At 35.9% G+C, this 27,018-nt stretch overlaps 2 protein-coding genes across 3 annotated transcripts; both read left to right on the plus strand.

The window, feature by feature from the left end:
• Nucleotides 1–121: 121 nt before the first annotated feature.
• LOC138326058 (calcium and integrin-binding family member 2-like) lies at nt 122–12,003 on the plus strand. Of its 2 annotated transcripts, XR_011208864.1 has the most exons (8): nt 122–262; nt 2,816–2,850; nt 3,174–3,276; nt 5,251–5,398; nt 5,743–5,855; nt 7,123–7,222; nt 7,889–7,977; nt 8,460–12,003. XR_011208864.1 is itself a non-coding variant. In XM_069272180.1 (7 exons), exons 1-7 carry the CDS (start codon nt 212–214, stop codon nt 8,479–8,481), a joined length of 561 nt encoding a protein of 186 aa, XP_069128281.1. In that variant the 5' UTR covers nt 127–211; the 3' UTR covers nt 8,482–12,003. The 2 variants fall into 2 exon arrangements, 1 of the variants encoding a protein (XP_069128281.1); XM_069272180.1 differs by lacking the exon at nt 7,123–7,222 and having other exon boundaries at nt 127–262.
• A 4,849-nt stretch (nt 12,004–16,852) lies between these two features.
• LOC138326062 (ciliary microtubule inner protein 2C-like) lies at nt 16,853–25,984 on the plus strand. Its single transcript, XM_069272183.1, is given in 5 exon segments — nt 16,853–16,945; nt 16,948–17,036; nt 17,392–17,665; nt 18,552–18,664; nt 24,944–25,984. Coding segments are annotated over 5 exon segments (702 nt in total). The 5' UTR covers nt 16,853–16,867; the 3' UTR covers nt 25,092–25,984.
• The last annotated feature ends 1,034 nt before the right edge of the window (nt 25,985–27,018 follow it).

Below are 27,018 nucleotides of genomic sequence, written 5' to 3' on the forward strand. Positions count from 1 at the left end.
AAAATAATTGTAAAACAGTCTTATGTGGTCAAAATTACTCTAAATCTAAAAGGAATTATTAGATTTACTATATTTATAATATCAAAAATGTTTATTAGTAGTGACAAGGAATATTAAAATATTTGTTCCGTATCTATTTCCTACTTATTTTGAAATATATATCAGCATCAGCTGTCGCCATTTTATCTCGAAGCACTGACACGAACCAGAGATGGGTGGATCACAGAGTGTTTTTACAGAGGAAGAGCTCGATGATTACCAGGTGAGTATCCATCTTGACATAAAGTGTGACGATTTCCATAGGTTTTCCACAATTTCAATTGATTAAAAATTCAATTTTAAGAAAAATCGACCCAGAATGCACGAAGATGGAGGTTGTTTACAGTGGTTGTCAACAGTCTATGATGTTTACATAGCGAATCGTGACATGAAATCGGATCGACAGTTTAAAATAGATTTTACTGGTGAAGCACCTTTATGTATAGATAATTGATATTTAATAATAAGCCATTATGATTTATACCAAATTAGCAATAAAAAGCCATTGAGTTCACTATTTCTAAATAAATCACGAATGCCAAATGTCTTGGAAAATACATGATTGGTGCAAAGGATATAGATTTATTAAAAAGTCTTAACTGTATAAATGATTAGTTTGGTAATTTTTGAGGTTCCCAAAAGTTCATATTTTATTGCTTTAACTAGACTCCTAACCATTCTGAAACTTAGGTAACTATTTACACAATTATCACGTTTACAAATAATTATAAGTTAATAAATAACAAATATCTATTCTCCTCTCCATTTTCCTCCATCTTTCCCTTTTCTCCTTCATTCTTCAAATAGAAAATTTTGATTCATATTATATATTTGTATTGTCTTCATTGCTGTCCATTATGTATATATTCATATTATGTGTTCGGGAGAGGACGTTACTAAGTTGGCAAAACTTGTGTCCAATCCCTGTTGTCAATAATTTGCGACAATAAAAAAATGTTTAAAATCAAAATTCTGAAACTCTTCCTTATTGTATTTATTTCTTGATTATCCCGTACTGAACAAAGGTTGTAATTATTTGAAAGGAGCAGGTCGGTATGGGTCACACTTAATAACGACACTAAGTGACAAGAAACGAATGACAACACGTTAAATACAAGGAAAAGTTAGCGATAACACAGGATATGTGGTTCAGTATATAAAAAAAATATTTCTATGGAGTTTTATAAATATTGGAGTAAAAATGAAGTAAATACAGCAATTTGAATATTCCGAAATCGGCCGCTGTATAGTCCATGCGTTAAGGGGAAAACCTAGCAAATCAAGAAACTTTTTTTTGTAAGATGTGTTGCGTAACAATGTTTCAGAGTATCAATTGAGGTATTTTGGTATTTTCTCTTTTGCTTTTCAAAATCTTACAAAACGCACCTGGTTGCTATTTGTTATACAGCATTCAGTTTTTCGCCAAACAGAGTCTTCAGGAAAACGTGTCTTTTACTGAAGTATACAAGTACAAAATTTAGAATTCTAAGTGCTGCAATCATCAATATATTTGTGCCTTTTTCTTTAATTTGATGTTTTTTTGTGTCTCAAAAAGATTCATGACCCTTAAAAATATACGCTAATGTTACCAATTCTTATTCAGAAATGTACGATAGAAATGAAAAGAAAATGTGAGAAATGAAATAAACATATGTAGGGTATTTATTTTCTTAAGTGTTGTCGTTTGTTGTCACTTGTTGTTGTTTGTTGTCGTTATTTAGTGTGACCAGGTCGGTGTCGTACTTAATAATGACAATAATCAACGTGTGACAAGAATAAACATTTATACCAATTTTTATGTAGAATGGTACAAAAAATCTGCCTGACAACATACCAGGTGTGCCATGGCGGTATACCAACAACACATTATTACATTGAAAATGTTTTAAAACCCTGATGACAACAGGAGATACAGTCCAACCCGGTTATTACAAAATCCTTGGGACCCTTTAAATTCTTTCATAATATGCAGGTTTTGTATTAAGTTGGTTAACATTTGTACAACATATGCAGAAATGAAACAAAGTGAGACTTTGGATAGGGATATACTATGCTTTATTGTTCATCCCCTTTGTGTGGAACATCCAAAGTATGCACGTAATTGACACACAACAGTGACTGATTTTCAAAACATACATAGGTTACAATAAGCAAACTTCAGTTTTTGGTACTTTGCATTATGTAGGTTTGAAACAGCACAAAAAGTACCCAGGGGACTTGGGAATCATTACATTTTATCTGGGTTTTCGTATTAACCGATTCATACTAAATCACATGGGTAATAAATACAAGGATATTGAATGCAATTTACAGGGGATTTTAATTGCATGTGAGATTGTATTAAGTGGGTTGGACTGTATGTACTTTTGATGGCCCAGAGAAAACCCGGGCAGGTGACCCCTGAACTTTTTACATTCATGCTGGGGGTCAGACCCCTTTCGGTTAGGTGAAAAGCGGCTTAACCACTTCACAACCTGATCACTCGTTTGGTACTCATAGGAATTGCGCATTTTCTCTGTTTTTCTACAATTCTCTTTCCTGGCCTGACATTTCTCAACAAACTTTGTGTGTTGACCAACGTCTGACATTGTGATATATCCCTGTGACTGTCCATTTCACAGACCTATCACCTATTTATTCCTCGTGAATTATGACCAGTTGATTTATAAAATAATATCTGCTGTTTCTGCAAATATCAGCTGATTGATATACCTAACAACACTGTATTGGTACTTGTTTGTTTCAGAATTCTGATTTATTGTTTTTTTCCTTTCAGGAGCTGACCTACTTCACTAAAAAGGAAATTTTACAGTAAGTATAAGTAATATAGAATCTATTAAAATATAAATTACAATGCAGTCGAAATGTTTATCCATACATTTGTTTGAATCAATTTATCAATCAAAACTGGGTTTGATTTTGACATCTAAATGTGTACTTGACTACAGAACTTTCTATTTCACTTTCAGGCAAATAATGCAAGGCTTATTTTGTTCTTTGTTAAATGTTTCATTTGGTCCAGTTTATATTAAGAAATACAATACATGTAATGTGCCAAAGTATCCTAATACAAATTATTTTTATGTTTCACCTTGAATGTCTTCATTTTTTTTTCATTCTCATGATCATTGCAGTGTTTACAAAAGATTCCGAGCATTAGACCCCGACAAGGTGTCAGAGGTAAATAAGAATGTACAGCTGAATAACGAAACTATCCTGGAGCTCCCAGAACTCAAGGTACGGCTCATCATCATGTAGTTACCCTACTTACAACGCTTACCTGTTATCCTTACCTCTGGATAATTTGTAAACAGTTCTCTTTATCTTAAACAGGTTTTAGATTCCATTCTGTTAAACATGTGCTGACAAAACTTATCACTTACTGTCGACGCGGGATTACTTCGAAATGCACAGGTGAAGTACTAACCAGACAGACGGAGGAAGTTCCTTTGATCACTACAGGCACAAATTGAATGGGATAATATGCGCGTGGCGATTGGTCGAGTCTGACTTCATAAGCCCCGCCCCATAAACAACACTGACAGCACGTAAAACTCTTCAATTCAGTGATCACCGAGATGTGACGGCGTTGTACATGGCTTCTCAGTTTCTGTGTAGAACAAACAACTCAATATTTTAATTAACTTTACATATATACTGTATTGTAATGTCCCGGTTAATTTGAACCGACGGAGAGTTCAAACACACATTTTTTTAGGAAAAAAATCTTTAGTTAATGACAGTTTGAACACGTCAAATGATCAAAGTAAAAAACAAAGATTTTTGTCGGCAAATCGGCACAATGGGATCCCCATAAATGACGATATTTTGATTATTGCCACGAAGATTTTTTTAATTAAAGACTGAATAAATGATCATTATAATGACTTTTACAACAGAAAATGAATTAAAATGAACATTTTTAGTAATAAATAAAATTATTTGCGCTGAAATATTGTGCACAAAACAGCACCCCAACAACGTACATATTTGTTCTTGATGTACGTGGAAGAAATCGCCAATGTTCCTTAGGCCCAATCTAGATAAAGATATCACTTAAAATCGACATTAAAAATCAACATTTGGTCTTTCTTTTGTCAGACGATCAAGTTGTTATTGTAAACATGTGCCGTACGCTGGTTTGGGCAAGCCAGTTACGCGGTGTCATGTCAGCGAGAACGCTGGATATTCAACTCCAGCCAAAACAATCCACTTGTTGGTAATATTTCAACAATGTAAACGTAAACGATACATACTTTTCATCAGTTTAATTATCTTAACATAATCTGTAGACGGAGACGTAGACAATCTGCGATCGGGGGGTAGACAATCTGACAGTTCGATTGTGACCTAATTTTACGAACAGAATGTAAACATTTTCAGCAGCAGTTTTGTAAAAGCAACCGACTCTATTTATAATTAAAAAACATGTTTAGTTACGAAATATAACAAAGGACTAATACTTAACTAGATTTTCTGTGGTTTACTGCCGGTAAATAATTACGGACGTCGTTGTAGATTCTAGGCCTCGATTAACGGTACTGTTTTGGGGCTTTGACTACACGCATGGCTTCTGTTACAAATAAATGCTCACGATTATAGAGAATTCATCTTTCAGCTAAATCAGCAAAATGTGTGCTTTTCCTACAAATTTTCTGCTTTATGTCGCGTATGTCAGATATGTATCGGTACTGAAACTGATTTTTAATACCGATTTAAATTCGGATAGTTCGAACGCACGTTTTTTCTGAAGCTTATTTTTTGAGGAAATGGGCGTGTTTATAGAAATGCGTCGACCAATGAAAACAAGCGCTGCATTCCCAGAATAAATTAACCACACTCGTGTGTATAGATGCACAGGTAACTAGTTCATCCACATATCGAGGAAGTAATGCAGCCGTGCCTTTCGAAGTAATCCCGCATCAACAGTAAAGTCAATGTACAGTACACTGCTCTTAGTTTAGGTCACTGTCATTTTGAGCTCAAAGTCAGAGGTTAAAATTTGTGACCGACATTGAACCATATCATCATTTAAGTTTTAGTTAAGAAAATCCCATTGAATATTTACTGTAAATATTTATGTCTGTGGAACATGAGCCATACAGGGGATCTTTTCTATTTTTAAACTTTGTACCTCAGTCAGTACATACCTTTAATGTGTGTTGTAAAGCAGTGATTGTTTTACTCCATGTGATCATGTTTGTTTTCCAGGTGAATCCCTTTAAAGATCAGATAACGAAGGTGTTCTCCTCTGATGGCAGTGGTGACATGACATTTGAAGATTTCCTTGATATGATGTCTGTGTTCAGTGACAATGCACCAAAGAATGTTAAAGTTGAATACGCATTCAGGATCTATGGTAAATATATTAGAAAATATTATATAATATACCCTATACACTTGCTTACTATTCAAGCAACTGCATCTTCAATAAATAAACTATCTAATGTATAATTTTATGATGATGAATGGAAATATGTTTGATTAAAAGTCAAAATCAAAACTTTCTCCGGTAGAATATAACACAGAACTACCAGATTCCTCCACACTTCAGTTCCATACAATGTTGGTCAGTGATAATACAGCTTCCTCTTAAACCTGAAAAAATACTGAATACAAATGATTTGTTTAAAGCTTTGTGACTATAACTTTAAAGCAGAGCTTTGATAATCAACTTTAAAATTGTTTTATTGTTGGTTTCAGATTTTGACGGTGATGACATGTTGTCTAGCCGAGACCTGAAGGAGGTGGTGGATAGACTGACGGGAGAAGGACAGAAACTTGGTGATGAGGAGATGCAGCAGCTCATTGACAATGTAAGATTTGAGTCTTTGACTGTTATCATACCGACATCTCACAGCTCTAAACGTAACACCTTTACTTCTTACTTACTGTAAGATTTGAGCCTTTGACTGTTATCATACCGACATCTCACAGCTCTAAACGTAACACCTTTACTTACTTACTGTAAGATTTGAGTCTTTGACTGTTATTATACCGACATCTCACAGCTCTAAACGTAACACCTTTACTTACTTACTGTAAGATTTGAGTCTTGGACTGTTATCATACCGACATCTCACAGCTCTAAACGTAACACCTTTACTTACTGTAAGATTTGAGTCTTTGACTGTTATCATACCGACATCTCACAGCTCTAAACGTAACACCTTTACTTACTGTAAGATTTGAGTCTTTGTTATCATAACGACATCTCACAGCTCTAAACGTAACACCTTTACTTACTGTAAGATTTGAGTCTTTGTTATCATACCGACATCTCACAGCTCTAAACGTAACACCTTTACTTACTTACTGTAAGATTTGAGTCTTGGACTGTTATCATACCGACATCTCACAGCTCTAAACGTAACACCTTGACTTACTATAAGATTTGAGTCTTGGACTGTTATCATACCGACATCTCACAGCTCTAAACGTAACACCTTTACTTACTGTAAGATTTGAGTCTTTGACTGTTATCATACCGACATCTCACAGCTCTAAACGTAACACCTTTACTTACTGTAAGATTTGAGTCTTTGACTGTTATCATACCGACATCTCACAGCTCTAAACGTAACACCTTTACTTACTTACTGTAAGATTTGAGTCTTTGACTGTTATCATACCGACATCTCACAGCTCTAAACGTAACACCTTTACTTACTGTAAGATTTGAGTCTTGGACTGTTATCATACCGACATCTCACAGCTCTAAACGTAACACCTTGACTTACTATAAGATTTGAGTCTTTGACTGTTATCATACCAACATCTCACAGCTCTAAACGTAACACCTTTACTTACTGGAAGATTTGAGTCTTTGACTGTTATCATACCGACATCTCACAGCTCTAAACGTAACACCTTGACTTACTGTAAGATTTGAGTCTTTGTTATCATACCCACATCTCACAGCTCTAAACGTAACACCTTTACTTACTATAAGATTTGAGTTTTGACTGTTATCATACCAACATCTCACAGCTCTAAACGTTAATGTTTGTATCACCTATACTTACCTGGAGGTTCATACTGACTTTTATATATCATATTTGACTCTAATGGTGTTATCATTAGGGGGCCAAAGTGACCAGATGGTTAAGATGTCCCGAGCATATTACCATACGCCTTCCACCTATGGGCTGTGAGTTGGAATCCCATGTGGGGCATTTGCCAGGTACTGAACACTAATCAGTAGTTTTTAGCTCACCTGGCCCAAAGGGCCGGTGAGCTTATGTCATGGCGCAGCGTCCGTCGTCCGTCCATCCGTCGTCCGTCAACATTTAATTTAAATAGCTACTTGTCACAGAGTTCCGCATGGATTGTGACCAAATTTGGCCATAAACATCCTTGGGTGAAGGGGAACACAACTTATATAAATTTTTGCTCTGACCCCCAGGGTCAGGAGGGGCGGGGCCCCATAGGGGTAATAGAGGTAAATCCTATAAATCGCTACTTGTCCTAGAGTTCTGCATGGATTGTAACCAAATTTGGCTGTATAAATTTTGGCTCTGACCCCATGGGGGCAGGAGGGGTGGGGCCCAATAGGAAATTTAGACGTAAATATTCAAATTCCTTCAGAAAAGAAACAATGAACCTGTATTCAGAACATTACTTGGCATTACAAACCAGGTGAGGGATACAGGCCCTCTGGGCCTCTTGTTCTCAGGGTACTGCTCCATCAAGAAACCTGACACGTCCTTAAATGATCCTGACTTACAACAAAAGCATTATGATGACCTCGAAATGTAAGAAAAAATCACTAAATCCATACTATTCTCAAACATTTTGTATGTCACATTTTATGTATATTATATGGTACTTCCCTATCATTATTGAACAGATTTTTGAGGAGGCAGATTTAGATGATGACGAATCACTTTCCTTTGCTGAATTTGAACATGTCATTTCCAAGGCTCCTGATTTTGTAAAGTAAGTTGTAACCCTAAAAGAACATTGAGAAAATGTATCTATGGTAACTGTATCTATGGTAACTGTATCTATGGTAACCGTATCTATGGTAACCGTATCTATGGTAACTGTGTCTATGGTAACTGTAACTGTGTCTATGGTAACTGTATCTATGGTAACCGTATCGTGAAAATGAAAGCTGTAATGTTCACTTGTTATTTTCTTGTTCTTGTACCGATAATCCTTAAATCTATGATATGGTTAAAAAGTAAACCATTCATGGAAAGATGTTTACCTTGTATTTCGTCTTCAAGCAGAGTATAAAAACAAATTAACCATATGGATTGTGCAGTCTTTTGAAAAAAAAATGGAGAGTTATGAGTAAGTGCTTGTAGATGGAGTACAACAACAAATATGATCTGATACAGAATCATTTAGATTGCTTACATTGATCTGACGTCGTGATTTACTTATCATATTGCTATGCTTTCTGACTCCTCCAGCTCCTTTAGGATTCGGCTTTAGAGGATGCTTTCTGACTCCTCCAGCTCCTTTAGGATTCGGCTTTAGAGGAGGACAGACAGCTCAGGACCAACCAAGCGTGTTCACTGTCTGTTTATCTGACAAATATGGCATTGAATTAGGGAAACACGACTACGGACACAAAACATGTGATACAAGATCTGTACCAAATCAGACATTTATCATACCGTATTTCACCGCAAATAAGACCCCTCCCGCAAATAAGACCCCCCACCTATTTTGACACATTTTCAGACTTAGGGGGGATGTCTGCAAATAAGACCCCCCACCTATTTTTCAGTTTACTGGATGATGGATTTGAGCAATGGAGTAATTAAAAATATCACCAAAATGACTTTGCATCGGAACTTCTTTTTGTTTGTTTTATTGGCATAGAAAAATCACGTAGTAAACAACTGTTTGTGTGCTTGTTATTTTTGTCATTTAATTAAAGTTAATTCACGGGTGATTTAATTTGATTATCAATAACTACGAATTGTGGACAGTGCTCATGTTTAATTGGAGGTTATTAAGGTACTAAGTTAACCTGTTTTTATTATCATATTCATTACTTTTATTTTACTAAGTTCATTGTCTTGTCTTTAGTCATATATAATCTCATACTTTTAGAAATATTTTCTTAAAGATACAGAATTAATTGAAAACAATTTCATTTCAGATGCCTTGGTATCTAGTAGTTTACATTGAGATATAAGTATTGAAACGCTATTGGTAATTCTATATTGTATTATTGGTAAATATTATGCATAATATTTCATTTACGTGATAATATCGGGCATATTTTTGTTTATGGTCATGTATTGTACAAACCATATAAACTGTACAAGTGTTTCATTGATCCCAAAAATGATACCTGAATCAGGAAAGAACAAGATCTATGATGTCATAGTTTGTTTAAGTATATATAATTTTCATTGAAAAAAAAAATCATTAAATTAATTTACTTTTAATACTGTCATACCTGTGAAACAGTGCAATTATTATCCCCCGCCCAACGAAGTTGGCGGGGGATATACAAATGGGTTCCGTCCGTCCGTCCGTCCGTCCGTCCGTCTGTCCGTCCGTCCGTACGAATGGTTTCCGGAGCATAACTCTAAAACCAGTAGAGATATTTCCACGAAACTTCATACACATATTGGTATTATGGTCTAGTAGTGCCTTTTGCTAATTTTAGGTTTTCAGTTTTTGCATTTTTTCCGTAACCATGGAAACATTGCTGAAAATATCATATTTTTGTACCAGGTTCGTTTCCGGAGCATAACTCTAAAACCAGAAGAGATATTTCCACGAAACTTCATAGACACATTGGTCTTATGGTCTAGTAGTGCCTTTTGCTATTTTAAGGTTTTCACTTTTTGTACTTTTTTCTGTAACCATGGAAACATTGCTGAAAATGGCAGATTTTTGTGTAAGAATCGTTTCCGGAGCACAACTCTAAAACCAGCAGAGATATTTCCATGAAACTTCATAGACACATTGTTCTTATGGTCTAGTAGTGCCTTTTGCTATTTTTAGGTTTTCATTTTTTGCACTTTTTCCGTAACCATGGAAACATTGCTGAAAATTTCATATTTTTGTACCAGGTTCATTTCCGCAGCATAACTGGAAAACCGGTTGAGATATATGCACGGAACTCCATAGGCACATTAGTCTTATGGTCTAGTAGTGCCTTTTGCTATTTTAAGGTTTTCACTTTTTGTACTTTTTTCTGTAACCATGGAAACATTGCTGAAAATGGTAGATTTTTGTGTAAGAATCGTTTCCGGAGCACAACTCTAAAACTAGCAGAGATATTTCCATGAAACTTCATAGACACATTGTTCTTATGGTCTAGTAGTGCCTTTTGCTATTTTTAGGTTTTTCCTGTTTTTTTTCATACACATAAGTCTCCACAATCAAACTTACTTCAGCTTTGATATCTCCATTGGCGGGGGATCTGAATGACTATGTCCTTGTTTTTTTATAATTCACAAGGGACATTCCTGTTTGATACCTTATTAGAAATTAGCTCTCTTGTGTTGTTTACCGATAGTACTTTGTAAAACTGTGTACAGTACTTAGTAAAACTGTGTATTCTGTAAAACATGTCTTAACAAGTATAGTTGTGAAAATCGTTTCAAGTGGTATTTTGTGAATTAGGGAAAACTGTTTTAAGGGTCATTTAGAAGCTGTTTCAAGCGGTATTTTCTCAATTCGTAAAAACTTTAGAATTATAGCTCTTTCATGGGGTATTATGCAATGATATAAGTTTGCAGCCTGATTTGTTTGTAAATAGTTTGTTGGTATTGTGCTGGAAATCTATGACATAAGAGTGATGTCAATGTGTACTCTCATTCACCTTAGAGCAGGTTGTGCCTTAAACACATCAGGATTATTTATTGTATAGACATTTTCTTTAATCTGATCTTGTTTTTATCATTCATAGATCATGCCAAAATCACTTGTCCTGTCACATTCTGAGAAATGTTAAACCTGACCCTGACAATCAGATAAAATACTATAGAGCCAGTTATTTCAATGCTTTAGATTAATTAAACATTTTTGATCTGCTATATATATACCATCTCTGTATCTTGTGAAATCGTGAAAAGAACCCTATTGACTGGCTGTATGATATGCTACATTTTATTATGACAAGCACTTGGATATCATTTTGAATGTGTGACCAACACGTCTGCCAATTAGTTATCTTCATTTGATAGTAGGTGTCAATTGTTGTTTTGTTTGTAAGGTTAACATTATTAGTTTGTCACACAAACTATTGACATGTATATGGCCAACTTCGGAGCTAATTATGGTAACTATTTTCACTTTGGTCTTACATTAGTGAAAAGATCTAATGTATAGAAGGAAAAAAAAAGGTACATGTAGATATGTATTGCTGTTTGACTGATAAAACCGCTAGAATCATGACATTGATTGTTTTTTTACCTGTATATGTAAACACAGTCGATGGAACAGCCTAGTTGTTGTGTACCCGTATATGTAAACACAATCGACGGAACAGCCTACCTTTAGTGCGTAGTTTACACGCGAAGTTGACCAATAAATGGTCAAAGAGCAGATAACTTTATTGGCGATCAGACACTATATCAATAGTCATAGTATTGTATTATCATTGTATCTTTATTGGTGTTGGCTTACTCAACTGTCCTCCTTGTCACAAATGTACTCAAGATTGGTGAAAGTACTACTTATTGTGCTGAAACATCACCAGGTCATTAAACACGATAGTCCCACCTCTATTGATGTTTTGTATGGGTATTACCAAAATTATTTTTATTTTCAGCAATTTCTTGTGAAAAGTTGGCATTATGACAAAATGTTCAAGCTGCTGATAAATCTTCAGACACAGACGTTTCTATTCAGAGTTTTTGTATTGTACATAATTATTTGTTATAATGTAAATCATGCTGTTGTTAGAACCAATATTTGTTCTCAAATCCATACGGAAAATTGCTGGTTGATTTTCCTTTTTCCAATAAAGACTTTATTCTGTTTTAAGCATTGCTTGTGTTCTCTGTACATACAATCAAAACATACAGGAGAAAACCCCACCTGCTGACAGACCAAACGACCTGCATTTCATGTCTATGTCCCCAATAGCTGTGTTGATCAAGTTCTGTGGAGACCAATAGTTATCTTAAAAAATGTTTACTTTTTAGGTGTCCTGAGACAAAATCTAAAGTGACCTATTCTAATCGCCGTTCGTCCGTCGTCGTCCATTGTGCGGCATATGTCCGTAAGCGATTTGCATTTTCAACTTCTTCTCCAAAAATGCAGAGGCAATTTCAATGAAATTTTTGCACAAACCTTCTAAAGCATAAGGCCAATCAAAATTGTAAACTATATGGTCCCCACTCTTAGGGGCCTGTGGGAGGGGCCAAAAGGGGAAAAATTGACTAAAATTTCAAAAATCTTCTTCTCCATTCACAGACGTGGTAGAATCAAATACTCTTCATAGATAGGAAGGTTTAAAAGTCTTTCCAAAATTTGTGAATTACATGATTCTGGGGTCTCTAGTTTCCCCCTGGATTGCGTTTACTATAGTTTATATAAGGAAAACATTTTTTTGAGCATTATTTGGTCATTTGTAATAGGAAATGAGTCAAATGTTGTCAGAATTATTAGTATGAGATGGTCATTGAATCCTATTAACAAAGTTGCTGAATTATTAGCCATTGATAGCATTTTAACATCATGTCCATATTGGTCATGGCTGACCCCCTGAGGACAAAGTGAGTCAAATAGGCCAAAATTTAAAAATCTTCTTCTAAATTCTGGAAATGGTAGAATCATATACTCTTTATATAATTCTGGAAATGGTAGAATCATATACTCTTTACAAATGGAAAGGTCTCCAGGTGTTTTATAAAAATTGTGAATAATATGACCCTGTGGTCTCCTATTTCCCCTGGGGATAGGGTCATGTTTTTCATTTGAAATGAGTCTTATTTGATTAGAATTATTAGCCTGACAAATAGCATTTTGGCATCCACATTGGTCCTCCTGGCGGACCAGAAGACCGGGGCCAAACAGGGTCAAAATGACTGAAATTTCAAAAAATCTTCTCAGGTTTGCTGGAAGCAAATACTCTTCATAGATTAAAAAGTCAAATATAAAATCACTGACTGACTTCAAGGGCCAGTATATATTGTTATAGGTCTTTGTTTCATTCTATATTTGAACTCAGGTGATCGTTAAGGCCCATGGGCCTCTTGTTTATTCACTCCAGGATCATGGCATTTTTTATAATATATCTTGGGGCCCCCTCTTAGGCTGAATGATGAACGAATCCCTATCTCTCTCAAGGCCATATCTTGTGGTGAATAATGAACAAACTAATATCTCCCAAGGCCCTCTCTTGTGATGAATGATAAACGGATCCCTATCTCTCTCAAGGCCATATCGTGATGAATGATGAACAGATCCCTATCTTTCTCAAGGCCCTATCTTGGGGTGAATGATGAACGGATTCATATCTCTCTAGAGGCTCTCTCTTGGGGTGAATGATGAATGGATCCCTATCTCTCTGGAGGGCATGTCTTTGTGTGAATGATGAACAGATCCCTATCTCTCAAGGCCCTCTCTTTTGGGAATGATGAACGGATGCTTATCTCTAAATATCCTCTCTTGGGGTGAATGATGAACGGATCCTTATCTCTCAGTACCCTCTCTTGGTGTGAATGATAAACGGATCCCTATCTCTCAAGGCCCTCACTTGGAGGGAATAATGAAAGGATACTTCTTTCTAAATACCCATTCTTGGGGTGAAAAAGATCTCTATCTCTCCCGGAGCCCTCTCGGGGTGATTGATGAATAAAAGAATCTTACATGGGTCTGTCAAGTGGACAGGGATATCTCGACCCGAGTGAAAGTTTTTGGCTGGTCAACCCAAGCCTTGCCGAGGGTTGGCGGCCAATTTCTTTCAAGGCCCTCTGAGATCCCTACTGTCCTTAGACCCTTTTCTGATGAAGGAGGAACACATCCTCGATACTCCAGGGTTTCCGATCACTTACTATATCTACACCCCTGGACTATCTCATAGTAAAACTGGAGGCAACAGAACAGACCAGGTAATTTAGTCCTTTGATGTACATCAGAAGAGCAGTATAACGGTACATTGTGATTGACTCTCTCTCTCTCTCTCTCTCTCTCTCTCTCTCTCTGTAGTCTGTGAATGAAATGTTTGCTGGCCTGTGATTAGTTCAGAGTTTTTCCTCTAAGCTGCTTTCATTTTTACCATGAAATAGTCCAGGGTGTAGAGATCGTAAGTCATGGGAGCTCCTGGAGTAGGCCATCGAGGATGCACTGTATCTCTGTCGTGGTCATATGAAGATCTTATAGTGTGAATGACAAACGGATTCCTGCCTCTTCCATGGCCCTCTCTAAGGATGAATGGCAAACTGTTAACTATCTCTCGAATGACGAATATATCCCTCCCTCCCTATATATATGAGGGTGAATGGCAGACAGATCCATACTTTCCTCGGCGCATTCTCTGAGAGTGAATGGGGAATGCATCATTATCTCTCAGGGCCATATGAAGATGAATGAAAGACGGATACTTAATGACCTCAGGAACTTTTCTGGGAGAGAATTATGAGCTAGTCCCTACCGTTCCTAGGACCTTCTCTTTAAGTGAATAAGGAACGGATCCCAATCATTTTCCGGACCCTCTATGAGGTTGAATGCCAAACGGTGAACGGTTCCTATGTAAGAGTGAAGGTGGTGTTGAAAGGTATGGACTACGGAATTGCTGGGGATTGGCAGCAGCGAGAAAATCTTGGAAGTCGCATGAAATGCAAACCAGAGATGACAGTGGCAAACAAAAGGCCATACATTGCTATGCGGTCATTAGTCTTCCAAACAGTTTATCTCAGTGGAACTGACTGTGTCACAGTTTATCTCAGTGGAACTTACTGTGTCGTGGGAAAACGCCAGCGAGAGAAAGCGCATCAAATACCCGGGATCTGGTAACAGGCAGACTGTCATCATGGAGGATGGAAAGTATGGCGGCTACCAGTAGGTGTGGGATGCAAGAGTTGTAGGAATCTTGGAAGTCGCATAAAATGCCAACCAGAGATGACAGTGACAAACAAACCAAAGGTCATACACTGCTATACGGTCATTAGTCTTAAGCTTCCAAACAGTTTATCTCAGTGGAACTGACTGTGTAACAGTTTATCTCAGGGGAACTGACTGTGTCACAGTTTATCTCAGTGGAACTGACTGTGTCACAGTTTATCTCAGTGGAACTGACTGTGTAACAGTTTATCTCAGTGGAACTGACTGTGTAACAGTTTATCTCAGGGGAACTCACTGTGTCACAGTTTATCTCAGTGGAACTGACTGTGTAACAGTTTATCTCAGTGGAACTGACTGTGTAACAGTTTATCTCTGTGGAACTGACTGTGTCACAGTTTATATCAGTGGAACTAACTGTGTCGTGGGAAAACGCCAGCGAGAGAAAGCGCATCAAATACTCGTGATCTGGTAACAGGCAGACTGTCATCATGGAGGATGGAAAGTATGGCGGCTTCCAGTAGGTGTTGGAAGTTATAGGGAAGTCAGATATAATTTACATTACTTTTGTTCACTAGCCACTGGTAGATCGTTACGTCTCCACCACAACCACAATTAATGAAGCCATATTTACCTCTCTGTAAAGAAATTCTGTTAACTGATATTTTTGTCGCAATAGTGATTAGCCTTCATGTTAATTTTCATAACAGGTGTCGTCTTATATGTTTCCCGCCGTCTTCCTCAATACCGCGCGTTCGTTGACTGCGCAAAACGTCGAAATGAATCTTCACTTTTAACATAGATAGCGAATGGAACCTTGCATTTGTTTAGTTTTTAACCTCATCTTAGTCCAATGAAATGCATTTTCTAATGTTATTGTTTTTTAAGAAACTTTTCATTTTGTTTCGGAAAAAAGTTGACCTTTAGATGCAATAAAATGTGTCTAACAAAATATCTATTAGCAATTATATTTTCATTTCCACTGCAGCTCTACTATGTAACATTACCACGTGCAGTTGGCATTCGTCAGTCAATGAACTGCCATCCGCTTATTATGTTTCCATTATCATTGTGGCGTCGTGTCAGCGATCACGTTCTATTAAATGGCTTAATAAAATTCCGTCTTTGATGATATAGAATCTTTTATTCATTATAGATACAAAATTTCTTGAGATTTCATCATAAAATTGTTATCAAATTAAATATAAGCATTGAACATCTTTCAGCTAGCATATATAGCTAATATGAATGCCAAAATGGACGGAGGCATATTCAACAAGAAGCGCTGGTATTGTGATTACGCGATGGTTAGGTTAAAAAGAGCTTATATATTCAGCAGTTCCAAATTCCGCCTTGGTAGATCCGAAATTTCACCCAAGTGAGCCATTATCTGTTGTCCTTCTTAGTGCACTATAAAATAGGCCTACCATTTAGTTGAATTACTTAGTATAGAAACACGTGTACAAGATAGCAAATATTTAAAAAATATGGTCGATATTTTTCTTTGATTTTCATTTTAATAGTCTAAATAAATTATTTATTATTTGTGCAAACAATATCATAAAAAATCCTTCCGTTTTCAAAGTCGCGGAGTCCCGATCGAAATGAGCGCATAACATTAGCATGATCCCTACATGTGTACGCATTTATTAGGAGTAAGCTCCCTTGGTAATTGCCGTGGTGACAATATTCGAAAATTGTGTTCATCCGCCAATATTTAGATATAAACGCTAAGATTTATATTGGATGACAACTCTTAAATCATTTAGATAATAAACTTGATCATAAATTTGTCCCAAACTGTTGGTAATACTGATCAATTATTATTACAAACTGCTGGCAAATGCAGAACTACTTCTTCAATGGCGTAAATACACTAAGGTGTTGTGTGGCATGTAAACAACCTCTCCAGCTGACAGATACCGAAAGATACCGATCATCATGTCAAGGGCAGCAGGAACCCTGGTGACCACGAATAATGCCACCTATATCCCACCACGGTTTATGCCGGGGTAAGAAAGAATTAAACTATTCCTACTCATCTAAACAAAATTCCAATTATCACATTGAAGCTATAATTATTTTAAAAATGTTTGTTCGTATGTGCTTTACGTGACGTGTTCATAAAAGTCTCCCCCCTTTTCATAGAATGTCACTTCAGTATCATAAGATGCTATGCTCATCAACCCGATCAATAGCCGTTATACGTTAGTTAATATCTGGTTTTAGCAAACATCGGTAAGCAGTTTGAGCTGTCAATTAATACCACCATAACAAATTACTGAAATATTTGATCAATGATCATAAAAATGTTTCATTTCTATTGTTTGCCGATATCGAGCTCACTGTTAATAAATTCCATTACAGATACCAGGGGCACTGTCCAACCACAAAGTATGACTATGGTGAGACATACGGAAATGCTACACAAAAATATTTCCAGGACTATCGATCAAAAACCTTGTCTTGTTCAGCTGATCCATTATGCAAAGGTGGCGAGTTCCCGACATACTACACCCACAAACCAGAAACAGTAATCAGCGCCAGAAGCCGAACACGCGACAGATGGCTAAATGCTCCAAAATATTCACTGTCAAATCTAGATCACGACAGGAAAGAGGAGCTATACCAATTTGATAAAGTAATTATTGTTGAATTATATTACCGTGAAACCTGTCTATAGAGACCACCCAAGGTCAAGGCAAAATGGTCTTGATAGTCAAATGTCTTTATACACAGTCAAATTGTGTTGTAATTGGCCATTTGAGACCCTAGTCTAAAAATCTAGTTTTAATAAGCAGGTGGTCTATATACAGAGGAAGTCACTAGGACAGGTTTCTTTGTAATGTCATAAATGGCATATTTTTGTAATTAATGGGACTAATTCACGTACCATGTGATACCCGATAGTGATTGTGCAGGACTTGTTTTGCCAGTGGTGATGGAACGTAACCATTTGTAATCTTTCTGCTGAAATGATGTTAGTGCGGGATATCATCTTTTGAGGTCATTCCATCACCAATAGAAACAATAGTCCCGCACAAACATTATCAGGTATCATGTGGTACGTGAATGATTCCCATTGACTTTATTATCGAATTGATGATCACATAATGTAACTTCTACAATGTAAATATTGATAATAAAGGAAGCATAAACTTGATAGTGTACTTTGCTAAAATTGAATGTTCATTAAATCTTGTATGTCTATGCACAAACAAATAAAAAGTGCACTGAGCTAAACAAAATTGCAACACTTAAGAAGTTTCTAGTCGAGCAGGTCACTTTACTGATGTGTTGCAGTCTTGTAATTTGACTTTCATTCTTTATGATGACTGAATGAACATGCAATGCTCAATTTGGGTTTAGTACATAATTTGAGTTGTCTCCTACCTTTAACTCAGTCACCCTGAAGGTGAACAAATGTACAGCCTTAGAATAAATAGTTATAGAGTTCAAATGTCTTTAGTGGTGACCAAGTTAAATTAAAGATTAAAACCTTATGCATGATTCCTTATCTGTTTCAGCTTGGACAAAAACACAGAGAACATTACACAGATAGAAGCGGCACATCTAAGCGTGTTAATTACTTTATGTTACCTGTTGGTGCTGAAGATCAACTTAAGCGTAATTTACCTTTGTAAGTATGGGTGTACTGAACACTAACCCATGCTCCCCCATCACCGTCTGCCGTGGCTTGCTTCATCACTTTTCTGTACTGTACGCACTAGTAGATTTATGTACTAATGATTTGCCAAGCTAGATGTGATATATTATTCCTGTAATTCTAAGTGCAATTTACATAATCAGTTTGGTGAAATATGACATTAATACAGAATATGGAATCATGAAACATTGGAGAGAAAAAAACCAACAAAAACACTTCATTTTACAAAGCTGTTATCTGATATTAACACAAAACCAAATCAGTAGTACTGAATCCTATAGAATACAACCCTGAGGTATTAACTTGTATTTCTATGAATGATTGCAAATATTTGTGACAAACTGAAACAAGAGATTTATAAGTGATGCTAAGTATCAATTAGCATCATTTATTCTTTTGAACTGACAGACGGATGAAAACAAATCTTTATAGTTCATAAATGAAGACCTCAGTATTCTTAACATATTGTAAAAAATGTAAGCCTGCATGACAAAGTTTGAGCTTTTACCAAGTGATCTGATTTGAAAATTCCATATTTCATGAATTCATATCTATGTAGTCAAAAAATATATCTTCAGTATTGTTACATTTTTAAAATTGGTCTTGTTACAAATGCTTCTAGGTAGTTTAATTGATATAAATTTATAAATAACTAGAAAATAGTACATCTATAGTAAACTGTGTGGACATCTTAAAAAGTACTAATATTTTATGACTGAAAAGGCGTTGAGTTATGGAGTACATGTACAATATACCAATAGTTAGTGCTGATGATTTTTCTGTTGACAGTGGACAAGTCAGACTTTAATTTGTTTACTCTCTGTTGTCCCTAATGTTATTGTTAAGTTCATTTGCACTTGCATGGTGTGGTTTTGTAGTTTAAACCTGTACATTATCTGATACACATTTGATAAACATGTACATGTTATGTTTTTAAATGTTTTATTTCAATCTTCACATCTTTAACAGTTCACTTTTTATTGTTTCTAGTTATAAGAAATGGCATACATTTTGTATTATAATATTTTTAAAGAATATTTCTATATTTTTTATGATCACTTTTTAAAACAATCACCAGATTCAATATTTCATCAGGTACTTTTTAAACTAGTCTGTTGTATGGCACATGAGAATCATACTGCTGTACAAGTTACTTCATATAACTTAGTCATCTCAATTTATTAACATCTAAGAACTTCTTTACTAAATAGCTTAGAGAACAAATATTGCTGAGAAATATTACTTGGTCAGAACAAACCAGCTGGAAGGAGCATATTATGGGGAAAAAGACATGAACAGAAGCAAAAGCAGTGATTTATCAAGAAATTTCTAAAGCGTATGAAGAAATCTATGTTACAGTCCATGTACTCTGTTTTCTTGTATCAACTCTCTTTGCTGATCACAGTAATTCATGATGAATCACAACTGCCATATCTGAAGTTCTCTGCAGAATTTGTTATATTATAGTGAGACTTTAATCCTTAGATAATCTCTGTAAAAGGCCATGATTGTATGTATCTCTGCCAGCCCTATTATATCTAACCCTGTGTAACAGAATGCCTTTAGTACAGAACATGTAGTAGCTCCTTATTATCAGAGCTGATGGTATTGTAGTGTAAACCTGTGATTAACACATAATATCTTTCTTTTTAAAAATAACCCTTCGCCAGAAAATATATCTCTTTGAAAATAGTTAATAGAGAGCCCTGAACAGTTACTTGCTATTATTATTTGGTTGTATATCTTCATTTGGTTGACTTGCTTCTAGCTTCCGTATGCATGTGAAACCATCTCTTACTGCATCCTAAATTTAGTTCAGCTTCAACTCTAGTGTAAAATCCTGACCAATCCTGCTTCAACAAAAGTACACCCATACCAGTGTATAATAATGATGTTCTATTTACCTTTACTTCAATCATATAAATAACTGTTATTTAATGTTATTATCAAGTCAATCAAGAAATCATAATATAAATTTATAAATGACCCAAAATGAATGAATCTTTATAATTTATGAATATTCAACCTACCATAAACATGATTTTAATGTAAATGAATCAATTTTCTGTGCACAATGCTATTGATTGTTTCTGTGTCAAACTTTGCTGTGTGATAATGCACAATGTGACGTTGGAGTGCTGTGGTTTGCTGTGCCATCACTATGTACTATAAATAGTACAGAAGGGAGGGGTGCAGATCGGTCAAGGTAGGTTGTCACTTCGTCTGTACACCACCACTCCTGTCTTCTCTCACCTCTCCTCTGTCTATCCAAACTTTTTTTTCAATCATTTTAAACTTCAATTTTCTTTTCCTATATACAGATCATGCTGGCTATGACTATTACTAAGTCACAGATGTTGACTGTGACTGATGTACATGTGTGACTAAAGTATGTGTGTGATTTATGAACTCACTGAGTAAGATGTACACATTGACTGTGACTGATGTACATGTGTGACTAAAGTATGTGTGTGATTTATGAACTCACTGAGTAAGATGTACACATTGACTGTGACTGATGTACATGTGTGACTAAAGTATGTGTGTGATTTATGAACTCACTGAGTAAGATGTACACATTGACTGTGACTGATGTACATGTGTGACTAAAGTATGTGTGTGATTTATGAACTCACTGAGTAAGATGTACACATTGACTGTGACTGATGTACATGTGTGACTAAAGTATGTGTGTGATTTATGAACTCACTGAGTAAGATGTACACATTGACTCTGACTGATGCACATGTGTGGTAGATGTACATGTGTGGCAGATGTCCATGTATGACTCATATACATGTTACTGATGTGCATGTGTGACCCATGTGTACATGCAAGATTGTGATTGATGTATATGTGAGACTGTGACTGATCTACATACGTGACTGCTGTTTCTTTATGACTCAAGTACATGTGTGACTGATACACGCATTGACTAACCAATTTGTACATGTGTAACTGATGTGTACATGTGTAACTGATGTGTACATGTGTAACCGATGTGTGACTGATATGTATATGTGTGGTTGATGAACACATTGACTGTGACTGATGTACACCTTGACTGTAACTGATGTACATGGGTGATTGATGTACACATGTGACTGACGTATATGTTTGATTGATGTACATGTGTGACTGATGTACATGTGTGACTGATGCACACATTGTGCACACATTGACTGTGACTGATGTTTACATATGTGACTGATGTACATGTGTAACTGATGTACATGTGTAACTGATGCACACATTGTGCACACATTGACTATGACTGATGTTTACATATGTGACTGATGTACATGTGTAACTGATATGTACATGTGTGATCGGTGTACATGTGTGACTGGTATGTACATGTGTGATTGATGTACATGTGTGACGGATGTACATTTGTGACTGTGAATGATGTGTACATGTGTGACTGATGTACATGTGTAACGGATATGTACATGTGTGATTGATGTACATGTGTGACTGATATGTACATGAGTGACTGATGTACATGTGTGACTGATATGTACATGCGTGTTTGATGTACATGTGTAACCGATATTAACATGTGAGATTGATGTACATGTATGACTGATATGTACATGTGTGATGGATGTACATGTGTGACTGTGACTGATGTGTGAATGTGACTGATGTGTACATATGTGACTGATGTACATGTGTAACTGATATGTACATGTGTGACTGATGTGTACATGCGTGTTTGATGTACATGTGTAACCGATATGTACATGTGTGACTAAAATAATATGTACATGTGTAATTGATGTACATGTGTAACTGATATGTATATGTGTGGTTGATGAACACATTGACTGTGACTGATGTACACCTTGACTGTAACTGATGTACATGGGTGATTGATGTACACGTGTGACTGATGTATATGTTTGATTGATTTACATGTGTGACTGATGTACATGTGTGACTGATGCACACATTGTGCACACATTTGTGACTGTGAATGATGTTTACATATGTGACTGATGTACATGTGTAACTTATATGTACATATGTGATCGATGTACATGTGTGACTGATATGTACATGTGTGATTGATGTACGTGTGTGACGGATGTACATTTGTGACTGTGAATGATGTGTACATGTGTGACTGATGTACATGTGTAACTGATATGTACATGTGTGATTGATGTACATGTGTAACTGATATGCACACGTGTGACTGATGTACATGTGTGACTGATATGTACATGCGTGTTTGATGTACATGTGTAACCAATATGTACATGTGTCACTGATGTACATGTGTGACTGATATGTACATGTGTGTTTGATGTACATGTTTTACCGATATTTACATGTATGATTGATGTACATGTATGACTGATATGTACATGTGTGATGGATGTACATGTATGACTGTGACTGATGTGTACGTGTGTCATTGATGTACATGTGTGACTGTGACTGATGTGTACATGTGTGACAGATGTACATGTGTGACGGATGTACATGTGTGACTGTGACTGATGTGTACATATGTGGCTGATGTACATGTGTAACTGATATGTACATTGTGACTGATGTACATGTGTGACTGATATGTACATGCGTGTTTGATGTACATGTGTAACCGATATGTTCATGTGTCACTGATGTACATGTGTGACTAAATGTACATGTGTAATTGATGTACATGTGTAACTGATATGTACATGTGTGATTGATGAACATGTATGACTGATATGTACATGTGTGATTGATGAACATGTATGACTGATATGTACATGTGTGATTGATGTACATGTGTAACTGATATGTACATGTGTGTTTTATGTACATGTGTAACCGATATGTACATGTGTCACTGATGTACATGTGTGACTGATATGTACATGTGTGATTGGTCTACATGTGTGACTGATATGTACATGTGTGATTGATGTACATATGTGACTGATGTACATGTGTAACTGATATGTACATGTGTGATTGGTCTACATGTGTGACTGATATGTACATGTGTGATTGATGTACATATGTGACTGATGTACATGTGTAACTGATATGTACATGTGTGATTGGTCTACATGTGTGACTGATATGTACATTTGTGATGGATGTACATGTGTTATTGATGCACATGTGTGACTGGTGTACATGTGTAACTGATGTACGTGTGTGACTGATGTTCATGTGTGATGACTGATGTGTGACTGATTCACACATTGACTGTGACTGATATACGTGTGTGACTGATGTACATGTGTGACTGATGTATGTGTGTGACTGATGTACGTGTGTGACTGATGTACATGTGTGACTGATGTACGTGTGTGACTGATGTTCATGTGTGATGACTGATGTGTGACTGATTCACACATTGACTGTGACTGATGTATGTGTGTGACTGATGTATGTGTGTGACTGATGTACATGTGTGACTGATGTATGTATGTGACAGAATTTGTCATGTGTGACTAATATACACATACTTGACTGTGACTTGCTTGTGACAAATTGGCTTTGATTTTCAGGTTGCTGTCTTTTTTCCTGCTCTGTTTCTGATTCTGTTGATGATTTATACAATACGTAAACATATACATGTGCTAGAGTAATATACAAGTTAATTAAAGCTTAAATAATTGACATAACCCACGGAACCAGATTAATGTACAGATTTACACAGTAGTAACTTAGTTCTTATACATAATTTATATGTTGTGATGTTATTACAATAACACCACCTTGTATTACATAATCACATGTTTGTACACACTTGTCACAAAGTATACAACTTCACACATTTGTTATCAAATTCACATTTATCACAGCAAAAGGTAGTCAGCAATTTATATTATTTCAAAAGCAATTTACTTATGATCAGATTGTTGTGTGCCCAATATCTGACACAAACAAAATAACACTTGTTCACAACAAAAGTTTGACCATTTCTATCAACATGTATAAGAAAACTTAAACAACTGACAATGTGTGTCATTACTACAAGAATTTGGTTTGGAGAAATGCAAGCTATTTTCATTTGTCTCCCTTTATAAAATTTCCAAAATTGCAATTTCAGAAATATTTTAAGAAGTTTGATTTCAGACACAAGGACAAATACATTGTAGTCGATAGATTTGGATTCTTAATTTTCCAATTTTTGAGTCTTCAGCATTCAGCTTTTCAACAAATTTTAAACATGTACCTGTCAATAGATCGACATTTCAATAAGGAAAGCTACGTTCTATAAAAAGATTTTTTCTCTTTTAGCATGATCTTGTCTACACGACATAATGATGAGATCAACTTGCCATTCCTAATGCATGATGCACGCCGTCTTCCATTGTTGAGACGTGTGGCCCCAGACTCCTCCCAGCGTGACCGGGAAATGCGTGATGTCTACTTCGAGAAGAGATAAACAATTTCAAATTGTAATTCAAAATGGAGGTCCTCTATTCACTGTGATATCACTCAGCTTTCAAAAATTTATTTTTGACATTAATTTATCATATTTTGTATGTGTCTACCGCAATCATGTAAACAAAGCAAGTCTTCAATTTCTATAAGTTTTCCTTTCACAAACAAGTCAGATATGTTATTGTTAAACATTTGTATAGAAATTATATGTATACTCCATTTTAACTTTATTTATTATTTTTGCTCAATTTTGTTTAAATATTTCTTGGGCACAATTGTGTTGTATTGCCATGTTATGATGTAAAAAGCTTTAGACTCTTAATTCAAACTTTCTCTGTAGTTTTTGTATATTTTTTTTAACATCCAAAACAACACAGTTTCTTGTCAAATAGAGTAATGATGTAAGATATATAAGTTGATAATTGAAACTGCATTTTTATAATCTACAGTTAAAATATGATCAATAAAAAATAACCTAAAAATCTTTCAATAAGTATTATTTACCAAAAAAAGCACATTAATTTTGTATATTGAAGAAATCCTTTGACATACAAAATGTATATCACGAGTTAAAAGAAGTACCTGTTTGAATCATAATCTGTTTTGTGATTTATCTTCATGAATTTATTACAAAGAATCAATCTTAATATACTGTAAATAAATTTGTGGTGTAAATTATTTTTTCTACATTTTTTCACTTTAAAAGTGTGTATTTTCTTGTGTATTGGTTCGACCCACTTCTCCATATTAATATGCAAGTGTCAATCTGTTTTTACATTTTCCCCTTTATATCCCGGACGAGGGATACTCTGGTCTTTCACCTGTTCTCATTCACCTTGTTCATATACAAATTTATTGTCATTTGTGAAATAAAATGAAATTATTAATTTTTGAGATTATTGTCTTTATTGTTTATCAACAGATCATCAAGTTATTAACATCATCTCTGTTTAATTTAACAAAGAAAATAAAAAGAACGTCATTCTCACAGATTTGTACTGATGCCACAGGCACCAAGTGGTTAGGTGACTAATTTTCATCACAGAAACCAAGTGGTTAGGTGACTGATTTTCATCACTGGCACCAAGTGGTTAGGTGACTGATTTTCATCACAGACACTAAAGTGGTTAGGTGAGTGATTTTCATCACAGGCACCAAGTGGTTTGGTGACTGATTTTCATCACAGGCACCAAGTGGTTTTGTGACTGATTTTTATCACAGAAACCAAGTGGTTAGGTGACTGATTTTCATCACAGGAACCAAGTGGTTAGGTTACTGATTTTCATCACTGGCACCAAGTGGTTAGGTGACTGATTTTCATCACAGGCACCAAGTGGTTAGATGACTGATTTTCATCACAGGCACCAAGTGGTTTGGTGACTGATTTTCTTCACTGGCACCAAGTGGTTAGGTGACTGATTTTCATCACAAGCACCAAGTGGTTAGGTGACTGATTTTCATCAAAAGGCACCAAGTGGTTGGGTGACTGATTTTCATCACTGGCACCAAGTGGTTTGGTGACTGATTTTCTTCACTGGCACCAAGTGGTTAGATGACTGATTTTCATCACTGGCACCAAGTGGTTAGGTGACTGATTTTCATCACAGGAACCAAGTGGTTAGGTGACTGATTTTCATCACTGGCACCAAGTGGTTAGGTGACTGATTTTCATCACAGACACTAAAGTGGTTAGGTGAGTGATTTTCATCACAGGCACCAAGTGGTTTGGTGACTGATTTTCATCACAGGCACCAAGTGGTTAGATGACTGATTTTCATCACAGGCACCAAGTGGTTTGGTGACTGATTTTCTTCACTGGCACCAAGTGGTTAGGTGACTGATTTTCATCACAAGCACCAAGTGGTTAGGTGACTGATTTTCATCAAAAGGCACCAAGTGGTTGGGTGACTGATTTTCATCACTGGCAC

This window comes from Argopecten irradians, chromosome 6, assembly GCF_041381155.1.
Source record: "Argopecten irradians isolate NY chromosome 6, Ai_NY, whole genome shotgun sequence".
NCBI lineage: Eukaryota > Metazoa > Mollusca > Bivalvia > Pectinida > Pectinidae > Argopecten > Argopecten irradians.